This window comes from Epinephelus fuscoguttatus, linkage group LG13, assembly GCF_011397635.1.
Source record: "Epinephelus fuscoguttatus linkage group LG13, E.fuscoguttatus.final_Chr_v1".
Taxonomy (NCBI): domain Eukaryota; kingdom Metazoa; phylum Chordata; class Actinopteri; order Perciformes; family Serranidae; genus Epinephelus; species Epinephelus fuscoguttatus.
The window spans coordinates 40,474,346-40,490,721 of record NC_064764.1 but is presented as its reverse complement, the minus strand read 5'-3'; the positions used below and the strand labels follow the sequence as shown (position 1 = coordinate 40,490,721).

The 16,376-nt window shown below is 42.4% G+C and overlaps 1 protein-coding gene across 5 annotated transcripts in view; it reads right to left on the bottom strand.

Annotated features, from left to right (window-relative positions):
* Window positions 1-16,376, bottom strand: part of satb2 (SATB homeobox 2) — a 78,456-nt gene that overhangs the window by 39,200 nt on the left and 22,880 nt on the right. For all 5 annotated transcript variants that reach the window (XM_049593959.1, XM_049593957.1, XM_049593960.1 and 2 more), the window contains exon 3: window positions 13,526-13,711. In XM_049593959.1, the coding sequence (XP_049449916.1) occupies window positions 13,526-13,711 (186 nt within the window). The remainder of the gene's footprint in view (window positions 1-13,525; window positions 13,712-16,376) is intronic.

Below are 16,376 nucleotides of genomic sequence, written 5' to 3'. Positions count from 1 at the left end.
TATCTTTTTTGGTGGTTCTGTGTCTCTTTGAAGCCATGTTGCCTGTTTTTGTAGTTTCTTTGCATCTCTTTAAAGTCATTTTGAGTCTCTTCAAATTACGTGTTAATTTGACATTTTAAATTTTGCAGGTGGGCGGCACGGTGGTGTGGTGGTTAGCACTCTCGCCTCACAGCAAGAGGGTTGCCGGTTCGATCCCGGGCGTGGGAGCCCTTCTGTGCGGAGTTTGCATGTTCTCCCCGTGTCAGCGTGGGTTCTCTCCGGGCACTCCGGCTTCCTCCCACAGTCCAAAGACATGCAGATTGGGGACTAGGTTAATTGATGACTCTAAATTGTCCGTAGGTGTGAATGTGAGTGTGAATGGTTGTTTGTCTCTATGTGTCAGCCCTGCGATAGTCTGGCGACCTGTCCATGGGGTACCCTGCCTCTCGCCCGATGTAGCTGGGATAGGCTCCAGCCCCCCCGCGACCCTCAAGAGGATGAAGCGGTTAGAAGATGAATGAATTTTGCAGGTGAGGTCAAGGGCGCCCCCTGACGGACCTGTGCTCAGTCGGTCAGTTCATTAATCTATCCATGGTTTTCAGGATTTGTTCTTGATTAGGGCTGCAACTAACGATCATTTTTCTTGTTGGTTAATCTGTCTGTTATTTTCTTGATTAATCGATTAGTTCTTTGGTTCATAAAATGTCGGTCAATATTTCCCAAAGCCCGAGATGACGTCCTCAAATGTCGTGTTTTGTCCACAACCTAAACATGTTCAGTTTGCTGTCAAAGAGGAGGAAAGAGGCCAGAATCAGAGAATTTATTTTCTTTTCTTCGACAAATGACTCAAGCTGATGAGCAAATTAGTTGCCGATAATTTAATAGTTGACATCTAATCGATTTATTGTTGCAACTCTGTTCTTGTTATAATGAAACACTATAAGAGACTAGTTAGGGTTAACAAATAAACAGTGGTGTAAGTTTCAAATGCAGTTTGAATAGTAAAAATCTGTTCAATCGCTGTGGAGATATTATCTAAAGACAAAAACAGTCTTGCCTGCAGATCTGACGCTGTAGGTTTAAACAGTTTAACATCTATAAGCTGCAGGTGGGTGTTTTTAACATACTGACCCAGGGAAACATTAGCCTTCACTGCTGAGAACATAAAACCCTTTAACTGGTGTCGTTAATGTGTCATATTAGAAGGATAATACGTTTTTGTATGAAATATTTCAGACAAACCCTCCTGATGGTGTTTTTTTATTTGCTTCTCTGCATCTAATTCTAAAAAGCGAGCACAAACTAACAACTCATTTTTAACAATTTCGCTAAATTTCAAAATAAGAGAAAATCTTGTGACGGGCTCAGTGCACGAGTGAAGTATACTCTCAATCAAAAAATGTACAACTCCTTCAAAAACAATCCAAGGCACACTGTAGGGTGTATGCAAAAAAGTCTGCACAAGTTTTTTAACTGACAGATTTTGACTGAGAGTAACTTCACTGATACAATGAGCCCTTCACTAGATGAGATAAACACAGTGCACCTGTGTGTGACTAAGAGCCAGTAGCACTTCTACTCATTTGTCATCAAGAGAAAATCGTATTTTGCCTCAGTGAGTTGCAGCAGTATACCGTAAAATCGTATACCGTGGTATGAAAAGTGACAGTTATCATATCGTGGACATTTATAAAACTGGCCGAGAATCTCAACCTGCCTGTGTGCATCTCTTTTCCTCCTCAGCTGCCTGTTATTTGTTTTAGAAACTGCTTCACATTTTAATCACAATGAGGCATTTGTTCTTCTGTTTTCATCCCTTTAAGGATCACTGTCGCTGATGTGTAATACTGGATACAGTGACACTGTGTTTCTTTATTCTGAGATGTTATCAAACCATAAAAACTCTCAAACTGCTGCAGCCCTACTCACCATGTCTCAGTTTTATGTGCTAAAGTTTGAGAGTCGTATCCACCTGTGGAAGTGTTGCCACCAGCCAAAATAATGGACCAAAATTTGCAGCTCAAAGCTTTTAAAAAATTAAAAATGAATCTTTCTGTCAACTGTCTATCAAGGAGACTTTTACACAGCTGAGGGCTCATATTCATGAGTTCACAAGTGACTGGGTTAAACTGTATCTCAGCTAATATTTGGTGTATTTTGGGGTCTATGTTGGTGGAACAGCTACAGAAATCCTCCCAAATTACAGACAGAACTAAGAGCTTTTTATGTCTAATCATGTGCGAGTTTAGTTTCTATTTCTGCAGTGTTACCATATAAATATCTCTTTATTTGAACAATCCAGATGAATTTCTTTAAGAGGAACCGAAAAAAATCATTCAAACACAGGACATGACACACACGTGCACTTCACCTCCGCGTTCACACACACTCTGAAGGGTTTTCATGGGGACTGGCTGGAGCTGTGAAAACTAAACAAAGCTAATCGCATTACTATCCTCTAAATGAGATCCAGACGGGTCCTGAGAAGTCTCTCCCTCTCTGTCCCCTTGTTCCTCCCACCTCCCCTCCCCCCATATCTCCCTCCGCTCCTCAGACGTCTCCTCTCTGCAGACCCCTCTGATCTCTGTCTCTTTTTGTTCTCCTCCACTGTGTTTATATCTCAGTTATATCTTTGATTCGCGTCAGGCCGAGCTGTGTTCTTAATTATCTGCTCGTACAGGGGGAGCATCATTTCATCCGCTACGAACAGAAAGGACGTGGACCCCTCGGGGCGGGGACGAACCCCAGAGGAACCTAAGACCACCAAGACAACGTTTAAGAAACCAAACTGAACCAGATAGTCACATTATAACATTAGTTTATTAGTTTTAGTTCATCTGGGCTGCATGAAAATTTTCTTTTTACAATATGAGAGCTGAGTTTTCTGTTTAAATACAATAAGCATCAGGTTTATGTGGAGATGTTCTGATAACATTTCTTTTCCTTCCCAATACCGACTGTGACACCTGAACTTGGATATATACTATTTTTAAAATAGTAAATGAAGTATTTTGATGTTATATACGACATCAACAACTTCGGGAATTTAAAGTTTATTAATAAGTTACGTGGTATCGGATCAGTGCACAGACTCTGTATCAGTATCAGAACAACTTTGTTTTAATGTGAGAAAAATATGTCCTTATTTTACAAAGAACAAGTTACACAAAATAGCACAGGACGCTCTTATTTCATATTATTCACATATGAAGCTCAATTTCACATGTGAGAAATGTGTATTCACGTATGGTTTTGAGACATTCCACAGTTCATAAGATCACATGGTACAGGCTGAAGTGGTTTTAAGACATTCTACTTAATAAATGTCAAGGTGTGTAGGATTTAATGGGGTTGGTTCATATAATTACCTGGAAATAAGAATCATTGTGTCCTCGTTACCTTAGACTGAGCTGTTTATATCTACAGAGAGAGCAGGTCCTTGTCTACAGAGATCACCTTGTTGCTTTGCCATGTTTCTACAGTAGCCCAGAACGGACAATCAAAGACTGACTCTAGACAAGGACATTTATGTTTTCGAGGAAGAGACCTCTTTGGATAATTCAGCTCCTGGTAAAAACCTCCTGAACAGATGGATCTTAAGTTATCAAAGAAAAAAGGGAGCACACGCTAGTAGGTGCTGGGCTAGTGGCCTGTCTCGGCAGAGCCGAACAGTGTTGAAGAAACACTGATTTTTAACGTTAAACTACTTTATTCAGTGTTTTTACCAATTTCTTTTGGAGAGGAAGAGACCTCTGCGGATAATTTGACTCCCAGTAAAAAACTTCCTAAACAATTAATACTAGCCCCTTTAACACAGTGTTCAAGGCGGAAATTTTGCAGCGTTATTCCGCCGCGTGGTTCTTTATAAATGGTACAATCACGGAGTGAGAGGACAGAATTGTGTCACCTTTTAAGTCAGCAGTGAAGGTAGTAGCAGCACCAAATCAACGTCTGTATAAAGAGTGTAGTTAGCTGGACAGGACCACTGATTGGGCAGGTGTGACATTTTGATGATGTGTTGATGTGTGACCCACCGCAGGAGATTTAAAAAGCAGCTAGCAGCAGTTAGCAGCTAACTCAAAGACGAAGAACAGCAGCTGAAAATGTCTGCAAATTGTAAAAACAATGAGCTCCTTACCCTCAGAGCAGAGGATGAGATCAGCCACCATATAACAGGGACGGTAAATGATTGTTACTGGCATGTTAATGTTGTTGTTAATGTTCATAAGGCGCTGTGGACGTGCATGTTAAATGTCACACTAGAGGCCGATGCTGTTGTGTCACATGTCACGCCTCTTTCTTGCTGGATGCCAACATGCTGTCTACAATCACACACTGGAGCCACATGACGTTGCTGTTGTTTGGTTTGGTGTGTGCAAATGCAAAGGCAGCATGAAGAGGTGACGTCATGACGGCCCTATTGCATGACCTCTGTGTAAAAAGTCTAAAGGAATCCTAACTGGGACAAGTTTCAGCTGGTTGCAATCTGCAGTCCTCACTGTGAAATACCATTGAATCCTGGACACTGCTGCTTTAAGTTGTTTCATGTATAAATTCTAAATATAATATCAGATTTGTGATATTACACGTGAAATAAAATATTGCACATGACACGTGACAACACGAGTTTCAACACGTGAAAGAGTTTTGTTTGGAAGACGTCATGAAATGCATTTTTAAGAGATGGAAGAAAATACTCAGATCATTTTATGAGAGAGAGGAAAACACTGAGCACATCCTCCTCGCTTGTTTTTCTTATTTTTCTTCTTCACACACACACACACACACACACACACACACACAAACACTTCATCTTCAGCATCTGAAAATAAGCCATAACAATTTCACTAATGCCAAGTTGGGTGGAAGCAAACGCGTGAATAAGCAGACAAACACAAACTCACAGAGGACCCATGACAGCACACAGAGAAGTGGACATGTACATGTACCCGCTCGCATGCAAGCACACACCCACCCACCCACCCACCCACGCACACACACACACACTCATGCTCACAGTGTGACGGTAAATGCATTAATAATTGATCCATCATTTTTTGGTCTGCTGTTCGATGGGCTCTGCTTCTTGTCCACATTTAAAAGTAGAAATCATTGTTCCCATTTCCACATTAAAATTCCACCTCCCAGAGACATGCTTTTATGTGGCCGGCTGGTGGCTTGGCTCATGTCTGAGTGTGCCCATCCGCACAAACGCAAATCCATACACAAACACACACTGATGTCTCCGACTCCTCTCATCGACACTCGCGCAGGCCTGCACGCATGGATGCCTGCGTGCACACAAACACACGGGTACACACAGTAATCCCATTGTCCCATGCTAGAATAAGTCTTAATGGTCGCAGCAGCCTGCACACGCATGCAGGGCTTCATCCAAACTGGTTCCAGCTTCCACCCCTGGCACACGGCGAGGGAAACCCCACACGCCTGACTCACCCTGATCACCCGTCACTGCACCCTGAGGAACTCCTGTTGATGAAAATCTGTCATGCTGTTATTTTAGGGAGTGCTCCTCTCCGCTGAAATGCTTCTGAAAGGCTCATCTGTAAAATACTGTGCACGAGGTCGAGCCCGCCGCTGAGGAACAGCAGAGTTTCAGGCTTATTGTGCCGCAGCTCGCTCGATCCAAATACTTTAAATATGGCTGCAGCTTTCTAATAAAGCACACTTTATGAAGGGTTTGTACGTTTGTCTTTATCAACAGTTAATGCATCACTTTTAATGCTTGACCGAGCAGCAATAAGTCATTAATAAGAACAAATATTGAGTTGCCATGCTGTGAGAAATCCATTCAGTTTGTTTCTATCCTCAGTTTTGTTAATGGAATTAAGCTTCAGAGCAAAATCCATTTATCAGTGTAACATTTACAAGTCCAGACTGGATGAATTATGTTTGTAGAATAATCTCTGATAAATGACTCTAATGTTTATAACTCTAAAATAGGGAACTTGTGGCCCATTGCTGAGATGTGGGAACACGGAGACATCACTGCAACAAAGTCTGACGGGGCATAACAACAGATAATCAGACAGGTTGCAAATAAAAGGCAACAACTGATCTAAAACACTTAATTATTTGGAGTTAAAACAGAAAGTGAACAAAGCCTGAACATTTGTATTCATCCTTCATTGCACACATAGTTCCTACCATACACTAGACAACTTTGAAAACGGTGACACCCTCTTTCATCTTAAGACAATACGAGTTTTGCAAAGACTGAGAATCTTGCAGGGACACTATTCACAAAACTACAATTAAATTATTTTTGAGATTATCTCTCTTCCTGCTCCTGGTCGAAAATATTACACCAAACTCCCTTTAACAAATATGACATTTTAACAATTCCTTACGTGTCTGCAAAAAACATAACTCTAAAAACACAAGATTAAATGAGTCATACGTCGACAGTATTCTTGTCAATTCGGCATCAGTATAATCCATTAAGATTAACTGTATTTAAGTAGAAACTTTTAGATTTCGTTTCCTCAACTTATGACCAGCCTCCACTGGTTAGTCATGCTCAAGTCAGACTCTTGTTTACTCCACAACTCCACCAGTTTCTCCTCCTTTTCCACAGTCCAAGAGAACCAAGACTTTTTGAGTCCCCTCCATGTTTACTGTCTACCCTATTTACTGCTTCCTGTTTGGTGCTGACAACAGCACAGCTATTGGTTATTGATGTTCATGTCATTGATCTTCAGAATTTGCATGAGCAAAGACTAAAAACTTCCTATAATATTAAACATGTTTGATTTTGTTGAAACATCAAGAGAAGAAAAAGGCTGACTTCAGACAGCTCAGACTGAGATTTATGACGGCATTACAGCAAACAGTTCAGACCCAGTAAGGTGCTAAAACTCTAGTAAAAGTCTCATGATTTTATTCTGTTACTGGAAACTTGTCAGCCGATTTAACCAAGATGGACGCCTGTGATGAATGTTACATCTGCAGTCCATTGACTAATTTTGGGTTATACATCTCATTCTTAATAGAAAGCTGAATTATCATCTGGTGACAGCCGTTTGAAAGTTAAAAAGCACTCATTACAATCCAACAAATGATACTAGTTAGTTGCATCATGGGAGTTGTAGGATCCTTGTGTTTGTGTTTGCTTGTGTTTTTCACCCATCTGACTTTTATTTAGCAAAGTGGCCATGCTCTCAGATCTCAGCATCGACCCTGGTGACTATTTAATAAGTCCCAGGTTTTTACCAGCATTTAAAGGAGACATCATCCCCCAAATGACCATTTGTGTATCATTTACTCACATTGGTGTTTTTTAAGAGTCAGTTCGGGTTCACGCGACACGGTGGTACTGCTGTGGCCTCACAGCAAGAGGGTTCCTGGGGCTCAAACCCAGGGTGTAGGAGCCATTAATGTTCTCCCTGTGTCAGCGTGGGTTTCCTCCAGGTGCTCCGGCTTCCTCCCACAGTCCAAAGACATGCAGGTTAATTGGTGACTCTAAATTGTCCGTAGGTGTGAATGTGAGTGTGAATGGTTGTCTGTCTCTATGTGTCAGCCCTGTGATAGTCTGGTGACCTGTCCAGGGTGAGCCCGCCAAATCTGGATACCCACACGGGGTGACTAACTGATATACAAATGATCATTTAGGGGTGTGAAGTGTTCCTTTAAGACAAACTGGAGAGCAACTGAAAAAGAAAAAAGCTGCTCATCAATAAGTGGATAACCACCAGCGGAACTTTGAAGCCCGAAAGATGTTTTTAATACTGGACACTTACTGATTTATAAATGTATTAGCAATTAATAAACACAGCAGTAAAGTATGCCTTGAATAAACAAGCCTGCTGTATGAGGAACAACTGCCAGACCCAAGGCTACACTTCACAGACGGTCTGAACTCAGATGTCCAGTGAGTCGTGGACACGGTCTGCAGCAGTGACCCTTTGTGGCCTGTCAGACGTGGCACTGCAACAATGCTCTCCCTCTCTCACACTGACCACTGTTAACTGTTCGCTGGCTAAAGCCGTAAAGTACAGGTCTGCTCCCATCCATTCTATAAAAGCCTTCAGACCCTTATAATTGAAATAAACAATATCTCCCAGTTAATTACTGGGCTAAGCTAATTAAAGAAAGGCCGTGGTCCTCGGCGGGGACTTTAAATACACCGCTGGGACACAAGAATGCAGGACACAATTCAAACAGGGAGAAAATAGCTGGGACTCTGTGTAATTTTGGTCGTGGACCGCAGGGGAAAAAATGTATAATTTAAGCCAGAAATTATTCATTTAACATAAACGCTTGTTTTAAAAAACAAAAAGTATTCATTTGAGAGAAACTGGGGGAAGTGTGTGTGTGTGTGTGTGTGTGTGTGTGTTTTGTCTGTGATACTGCAGGACTACACGGTGTGCTCCACGCCGAGTGTATGTGAACTTTGAGCACATGCATCCTCGCATGGGTTAAATAGAGTTTACAAGTCTGTTGTGCACACACACACACACACACACACACACACACACACACACACTGTAAGCGAACAGCGCTCGAGTCGATTCTCAGAGTTGTGTTTGTGTCGAGCTGCGATGTTTCGTTTAGTCTTCGCCTTTGAAGCCCCTGGTGTGGTGCTTTTTAGAGGGGGCTGCATTGATGTGGACAGGGGACCAATGTGGCGCTGTTTTCCACACACACTGATGAGACAGACAGAGAGAGACCTCCCCTGATACTTGGCAAAAACACTGAGGCCAAAAGTGCTACTAATGGCATTCATCTGCAAGCTGTACCAAAACTCGCCGTACAATTTAGCGGGCTATTTTCAGCCATCACTGTAGCATAATGTGCATCTGTGTGTTGTTTATGTTTCTAACTCGCTTTAACAGCCTGTCAATTGCAGTTCTGAAATTTTACAACCAAAAGAGAGAAGAAAAAGATCTGTGACACAACCAGCAGATGAGAGTCAGTTTATACGTACACCAGAAGGACCAGTAACAGTGACACAGACTGCATTTGCATAATGTGTTAAGAGCAGCAACACTGCCTGAAGATTTCTACTGACTTCCAGCTGTGTAATGCCTCATGTTGCTGCAGTGGTGTGCAGGTATACTCCATGTGTGTTAGTGCGCTGTGACATCACAGTTGGGTGCAGTCAGAGGTGCAACAGGCTTCAAACCTTTCAAAACTTTCTATCAAAGAAGGCAGAAAAACGCTGCTTTTCAGCCCATGTTGCATCTCTGTTGTCAACAACTTCGACTACTAGGGATTAGATAAATTTAAAGAGCCAACAGATGCATCTTTTCCTAAATATATCATTATGAAAATAATGTAAAATCAGACTATCAGCGTTTACATAGGTTACTTAGTGGCTTTGCAATCTTTACAATAAGCTTCTGCCACCGGTGTAGAAATTTCGTGGAAAAAATCTGCTTTACGGCAGGAAACGCATCATGAATTGTGAAATTGGTCGGTCAGCCAATCAGGGACTGGAGCTGGTCCTTATGAGGAGTTGGGCATGAGATAGTTGAGTCAGGAGCACAATGGCAGACGGACAAAGTTTGGAGACAAGTGAAAAACGGCCTAGCAAAAGAAAAGGAGCTCCTCTGTGTGAGGAGGCAAAGAAGAGCAAAAAGGAGAGTGATAAAAGAAGAGGAAAAACAAGAGTAAACCTCAGTCAGGCGTTCAAGAGATGGAGGGAGCTCCGTGTCCAGCTAGCTTTCTTTCTAATGGATCAGTAAGTAACACGGCTAAATGTTAGCTAGACCAGAGAGGACTGGACTGTACTGGCTGCTAGTTCATTCCTAGCTGGCCAGCATCGCAAATCGCCGCAACCAGGGAGCGGGTAGCGAGTGTTGGTCGGCTGACATCCTGGTTGCCATTCTACGGCAGCCCTCGGACAGTGATACCCCCCTCCCTTCCTTCTGTTCTCTTCTCACGGAGGCAGCTATCCACGCACATCGCCCAGCTGAGTTACGTTATAATTCCACTGTGTCTACTGTTGTTTGTACTGATAGTGTACATATTGGTATCATTTACGCATTTGACGCAGCGGAAAAAAACCGAAGTCATCAAATACTATGTCCCGAATGCTATGTCAGTGGACGTCCATGTAAGACATCGACACACAAAACACCAGACTTTCACCCAGGAAGCGGCTGTCCTTTTCCTGTGCGAAACCAAAAGTCAATAGACCTATTTTAATAACAACATAGTGTGCTAGTGTGTGTAGTATACTACAGTAGTGACATGTCACATGATTTCACGTGACGTGACGTTAGCAATAACCGTAATTATTTTAAGCCAAACTATGATGTTTCTTTCTGAACCTAACTACGTTCCTTTGTTGCTTAAACTTAAGGAAATAAATGTAAAAAACAGGTGTTTTAGGTACGCTGTAAGTTTATTTTGAAAAAGTGTAACGAGCAGAAACTGTTAATTTTTATTTTGAAACGACACAATGCACGTAATGTCGTGTTCACACCGGGAGGGAATAAAACAATTTGTGTGAGTGAATTACATGTAAAGTCATGTAAAGACATGATTAGATGCTAACTCCTGCCGGGTGGCTCTATGGATTCAATGGACGTGACACAAATGACGCAAAATATGCGAATGAAGCAAGTAGCGCAATTTCGCATCATATGCTCATTCACGAGAGTTGAAAAATCTGAATTTAAGTGACCAATTCACGCTGAAATCACCTATCAGCGTTGAGATCCTCCGGGGATGTATGACAGCGGGGATGTACCGGAAGTAGTTCATGTATCGATTCAGCTATTTTACACATGTATGACACAAGTCAACAAAATATTCTAGGGTTGAAGCTAGCATGAGTGACGCGTTTGGTGTCAACACAAAAAACCAGGAGGGTATCTAATGCGTCATATTTTGCTGTTGTTTAACACGACCCTCTCTAAAGTCATCCAGAATCTCCTCTGCTTTTGGATTCTTCATTCACTGTGGAAGCATGTGAGACAAATAAAGTTTTGTTCACAGATTCAACGTAACACTTGGTGAGTGACTGATACACACATGATCATTTGGGGGTGAAGTATTCCTTTAAGTTCAGGATACCTTGAGTCAGATTTCTAACTGAGGTCGAGAGTACACGCTTTGTTTCAGGTGGGCTGCAGGCCTGATAAGAGCTGCTGGCCTTGAGGCTGTAAAGGGATTACCTGCAGCAGTGTGTTTCTGAGAAGGCGAGAACACACACACACTCACACAACTCCTACACATTAGAAACATGTCTGCACGCTCACGGGTCTGCAGATTTAATTCGAACGAGACCTGGTGGAGATGACACACACACACACACACACACACACACACAGTGGAGCGAGATGTCAAACAGATGGGGATCTCCCACCATTTGCAGTCTCTTGCAATAGCCTTGTTGCTCACTGTTTCTCTGTTGTTACCATTTTATATCGATGTGAGGCAACTTCCCCAGATGGCATTTTCTGCATACTTGAGAAAAGACAGCAGTAAATGACACTGTCCTGTTGCAGATGACTACCATGTGTGCAACAATAAATTACAGAGTTTTTCTTTTCCTCTGCTTCATAAACATTCTCACACATACTGTACACACACACACACACACACACACACACACACACACACACACACGCACAATGTATTTTTGTCTTGCGGAGACATTCCTGTCCAGCTCTTTGTTGTGTCTTTAATGACTTTTACAGGCTCTGTCTGTGTCTTAGTTGTGTTTTTCAAACATTCTTGTGCTTATTGCCGCCGTAACAGTACAGTGTCTGCTTCAAACAGACGACCTCACATCCAGTTCTCTTCTCGGCCCGCTGATTAGAGGGACGGTCTCCTCTCAAGGATCATTCCCATCTTGACCCCTAAGCTGCACGGTATTTAATTCTGAGTCAGAAGCACCAGAGTTTACATAGTCCGAGACACTTGGAGGTTGGAAATTATGACTATTATTAATAATGGCCTTGATGAAATCCTCTTAATACAAACAGACACAGGCAACTTGACCTCAGATATTTAGCTGTTTGAATGATATTCTGTTTTTCTCTGCCAAGCTGAAAACGTTTAAAAGTTGGTCATCTGTACAAATGTCTTTTTCTTCCTCCAGCTAGCTCTCAGGTTCTTCCTCTGCTTTCTTTCTTTTTATTTAATTTGTCAAATGAATGCCACATTACACATAACTTCTCCTCATTTGGGGATTTTTCCAAATAATTTTTTCCCCGAAGCAAAGACCAGCCAGACAAAGTCTTTCATCTGAAAATGTTACTGCATTTTATTAATGACAACGCTAACAAGCACAAAAGCAAAGTCAAGAGGCGATCAGTCCTGCAAGTTAAGAGTGTGCAAGGACCAGTGTTTGGACTGTAACTCAATTATGTGTTGGTGACATGAAGCTACAAACCGACGCCCAACACTTGTCGCTGCTGACGGGAGTGACGTGCTACAAATGAAAGTTGAGCTGGTCTTTTTCAGCGCTCCAATGATGCGGTAAGGTGTGAGAACAGGATCAGAGGGCTCGGCGGGGACGGAGCACCTGCCGCAGCAAGCCAACACGCCGTCTGCGGTCATTTTGACTTGACCAGCGGACTTCACTACAAGCTGATTGGCTGTTGAAACAGGTGACGTGCTTTAAAACCAGCCGCCAGCGATTGGACCAGCTAAGTTGCAGGTGACACCATCAGCCGGCAACAGTTTTGTCTCATCCTGAATGTTTGGTCTGAACAGATTTTTATTATATCTGGACAAAGCCATGCTACCTGCTTCCCCCTGTTTCTAGTCTTTGTGCTAAGCTAACTGGCTGATCAAAGAAGCTTCATAAATATAAGAATGATAACAATCTTCTCATGAAATTCTTGATAAGAAAGAAAATGTGCTACAACAATTTCCCAATATCTCTCCTCATAACTGTTCCTTTAAGGGTGCAGAGACAGATTTGTAGGCATAAAAAAGTTTGGATGCACAAAAAGGTGAATGCATCTTTATAGATCATGGGTCTGTGCGTCACCAAAATTTATTTTCACAGCTCCGATTGTGGTTTCAAAACTTCTATCATAGTCACAAATTCAGTCCATGTAAACGCTCAAAACTTTGCACTTGATGCCGGTCAGAGGCTCTGAAATTTGACTCACAGATAAATTTCCATTTGTTTTGTGCTTGCTCTGTAGTTTCAAACTGCCGTGGTGTGAGTGTAGTCACGGCATTAGCATGCTATCGTTTTTGATCTCTTACAAATTCACCTATAACTTCATTTTTAGTACACGTACATGCACAGTCTCATATGAAAGAAGTATTTCCCAACAGTCAGAGTCACTTTCAGTGCTTCTGTCATTCAGTAACAGAAATTTTACCACACTTTTTTATCTTCACTTGTGCTTTTTCAAAACAAAAAGAGGGTAAAACACTGAGTGTGTGATCAAGAGTAAAAAACACATCAACGGAAGCAGAAATGTTTCCTCAAGAGATTATCTGAATTATAGTTATAATTTTAGGCACCAAAGGCCTCATGTCCTGAATTTCAAGTTTCTCGGACAGATCCCAGAGATACAGCAGTGCCTGTGTTTGCAGTGTCTGTCTGACTGACCGTGGGCTTGTGCCGCCGAGCTGTGGGAGTATCCGAGGGCCAGCAGAGCTGTCTCCACCAGCTGAGAGAAGAGAATATCCTTCCTGACCAGCACAAACTCTGCATGCTCCTCTCTGCCCTCACATCCGTCTGTCTGGATCCCTCCATCCGACTGCTCCACCACACAGAAGACTGGAATCATTAGACCTGCGGAGGAGAAGGAAACAACAAGAAGATTCATTTTAATGTCTGGATTTTATTGTGTGTGATCACAACACAGTTTTTCCCTCAGAGACAGCAGACATGTGGATCACATTTATTGTGGGTCAAGCTTGTAATCACTTCATCCTTTGTGTTTTACACAGTTGAATAATGCAACACCTGAAGGTCTCAATACGCTAAGGTCAACCAGAGGATGTAAAACAAATGATATGTGCTCCTAAATCAACTGTAACAGTGCTGTTCACTGTCAGCTGGACGTTTCCAGGCATCTAATCTAACGGCATATTAGTCTCTCCTAACAGATATGCAAAGATTATACAAATATACAGGAGAGCTGCACTGACAGCAGCTTTCATTAGAGTATTAATAACAGACTACAATAAAAATTTAACATCCAACACAACTGTAAACAGGAGATTTAAAGCAGAGGATGCTAAATATTAACGTTAATGTAGTTATTAATTGTTAAGAGAGACGTGTATTAATTTACACGATAGTCTTCCTCGGAAATGCAAATTCAGTCCAGGTGAAAACCAAACTGGATTCTCTGGAAGAGTTTAACAGTTTGCATGACTGGAGCTCTCCCAACACACACACACACACACACACACACACACAGACCTTGACATACTTTCAAATTCATAGTTCTTTAAACCATTTCACAGCAACACACGTGGAAGTGTGACTCAATAACAGAAAGGCCAGAGAAGATATAAATGCGTCCAATCTCGCTGCTCCAGCAGGTCGGGACTTTTCATGCCAGCCTCTGACCTAAATGACAAAACAGGTCCTTGTTGTTTCCTTCAAAACAACTGAAATGAGTGATGAGCTCATCTCGTGTCAGGACGATATTATTTGCCTTCCTTACCAAAATTACTCAGTCTGATCTGCCCCCGCTGTGGTTCAGGTTTGGTTTGGTTCAAGCAAACAAAACTAATGAAAAGAAACAGTTGACAGTTGGTAGGAAACACAATGTGATGAACGTCAAACTCATCAGACGAGCTTCTCTCTTCTTTTGGGACACAATGACAGTGTTACGCTACTTCTGACAGACAGCAGTCACGATCTGAAGGCCACCATAGTTCCTTATCAGGAAAATATCAGTGCCAAAAACTGCAGTTCCACTAATGACCACTTGAGGCCGGCTCCAAGAGCGAGTCAGTCCCCATAGACTGCAGAAATAATGGACGTAGCTTCCGTGATGTCACCTATTGGTTTGTGGACTCCTGTTCTTTGAAACCAGAGGTGTCCATATTTGTACGAGGGTGGAGCAGAAGGAAGCATCTACTGCTAGCTCATCTAGCACCACTGAGCTAGCTAGCGTTACAGCTCAGCCAAGGAGGACGCCATTAAAAGATGTATATCTCATGCTGTCACAAGCACGAGCCTCTTGTCCGAGAGTAGATGCACGCCTCCCTCTGTGCAGTGATACAGTTGGTGAGTGTAGTTCAGTAAAGAGAAAACAGTTCCTACATAAACTGCTCACAACAAGGTCTGTGGATTACCTTGAGTTACCACGTCATGATTTCTGGAAAGAGACACTGATGTTGAGTTTTTGAGCTCCACAAGCTGAGTGCCTCCTAGATCCATTATACTCTACGGAGTATACAGACATCTCAACAGCTGATATCTCCAACACTTAACGACTCACACCAAAACTCATCCTCACTGTGACCTCGTCACATGTCCACGTTTGGTCATGGACTTTCCACGTCCACATATGACGTCCAAGGTACCCTGGGTGTGTTGGTTGTTGACGTTCTGGGACGCCGTGTCAACTTCAGCCTGTTACATGCATTGTCTGTTTTCAAAATACACTTCTGTTTTCACAGGAAATATACAGTTTGCCTACAGTCTCTTTCAAAATAAAAGCACTACGTTGGTACAACACAGTGAATCAACACTTTTTTTCCTTCAACAACAAACACACGTGGTTGGGTTTAGGAAAAAAGAACAGGGTTTGGCTTTACAATCTTACAAGACACAAACAACACTCTCCTGGGTGAAAGTCAGTGTTTGTTGGACCCATCCACCCCCCTACCACCTGCCCTACATGGACTTCGTTGCCTTAACTTTCGTTATTGTCCTGCCATGTTTCCCGCTGATGCCACTGAGCGCCATTAAACTATAACGGCAACTGGCTGCATATAATGCCTACATTAAAGAATGGCTTTTTTCATCGGTGTCTAACCCTGCAAGTCACTGACCAAGCATCAGGTTTTGATAACTTCAGAGGGACACCGGGTTGATCAAAACACTCTATATTAACAAAAAGCACTACAGGTAAGAGGAAAAATGCATAGCTGTCAAGTCTCCTGTTTTGGCCAGGAAACTACTGTATTTTACCCCTCTTTCCCGCCGTCCTCCCATATTAGTATTTTCCCGTATATCTCCCGTATTATGTGTGCCCTCCAAAAAAACCCCAAACAAACAAAAAAAAAAACCCTCGCCAGTTTTCTAGACTACTGCTCATTTCCACGTCAAGTTAGTGGAGTGGGTGCTGGGGTGCCCCTATTATCACGTTTCAACCAGCAGCAGAAAGGAAAGGTGAATCCTGGTGGTTGTGGGTTGAACGGGGGTCACAGACAGGAATACGGCGGAGGATCATAGTGCTCTGAGGCACAAGATAACGGCTTACAGGTGACAGAGA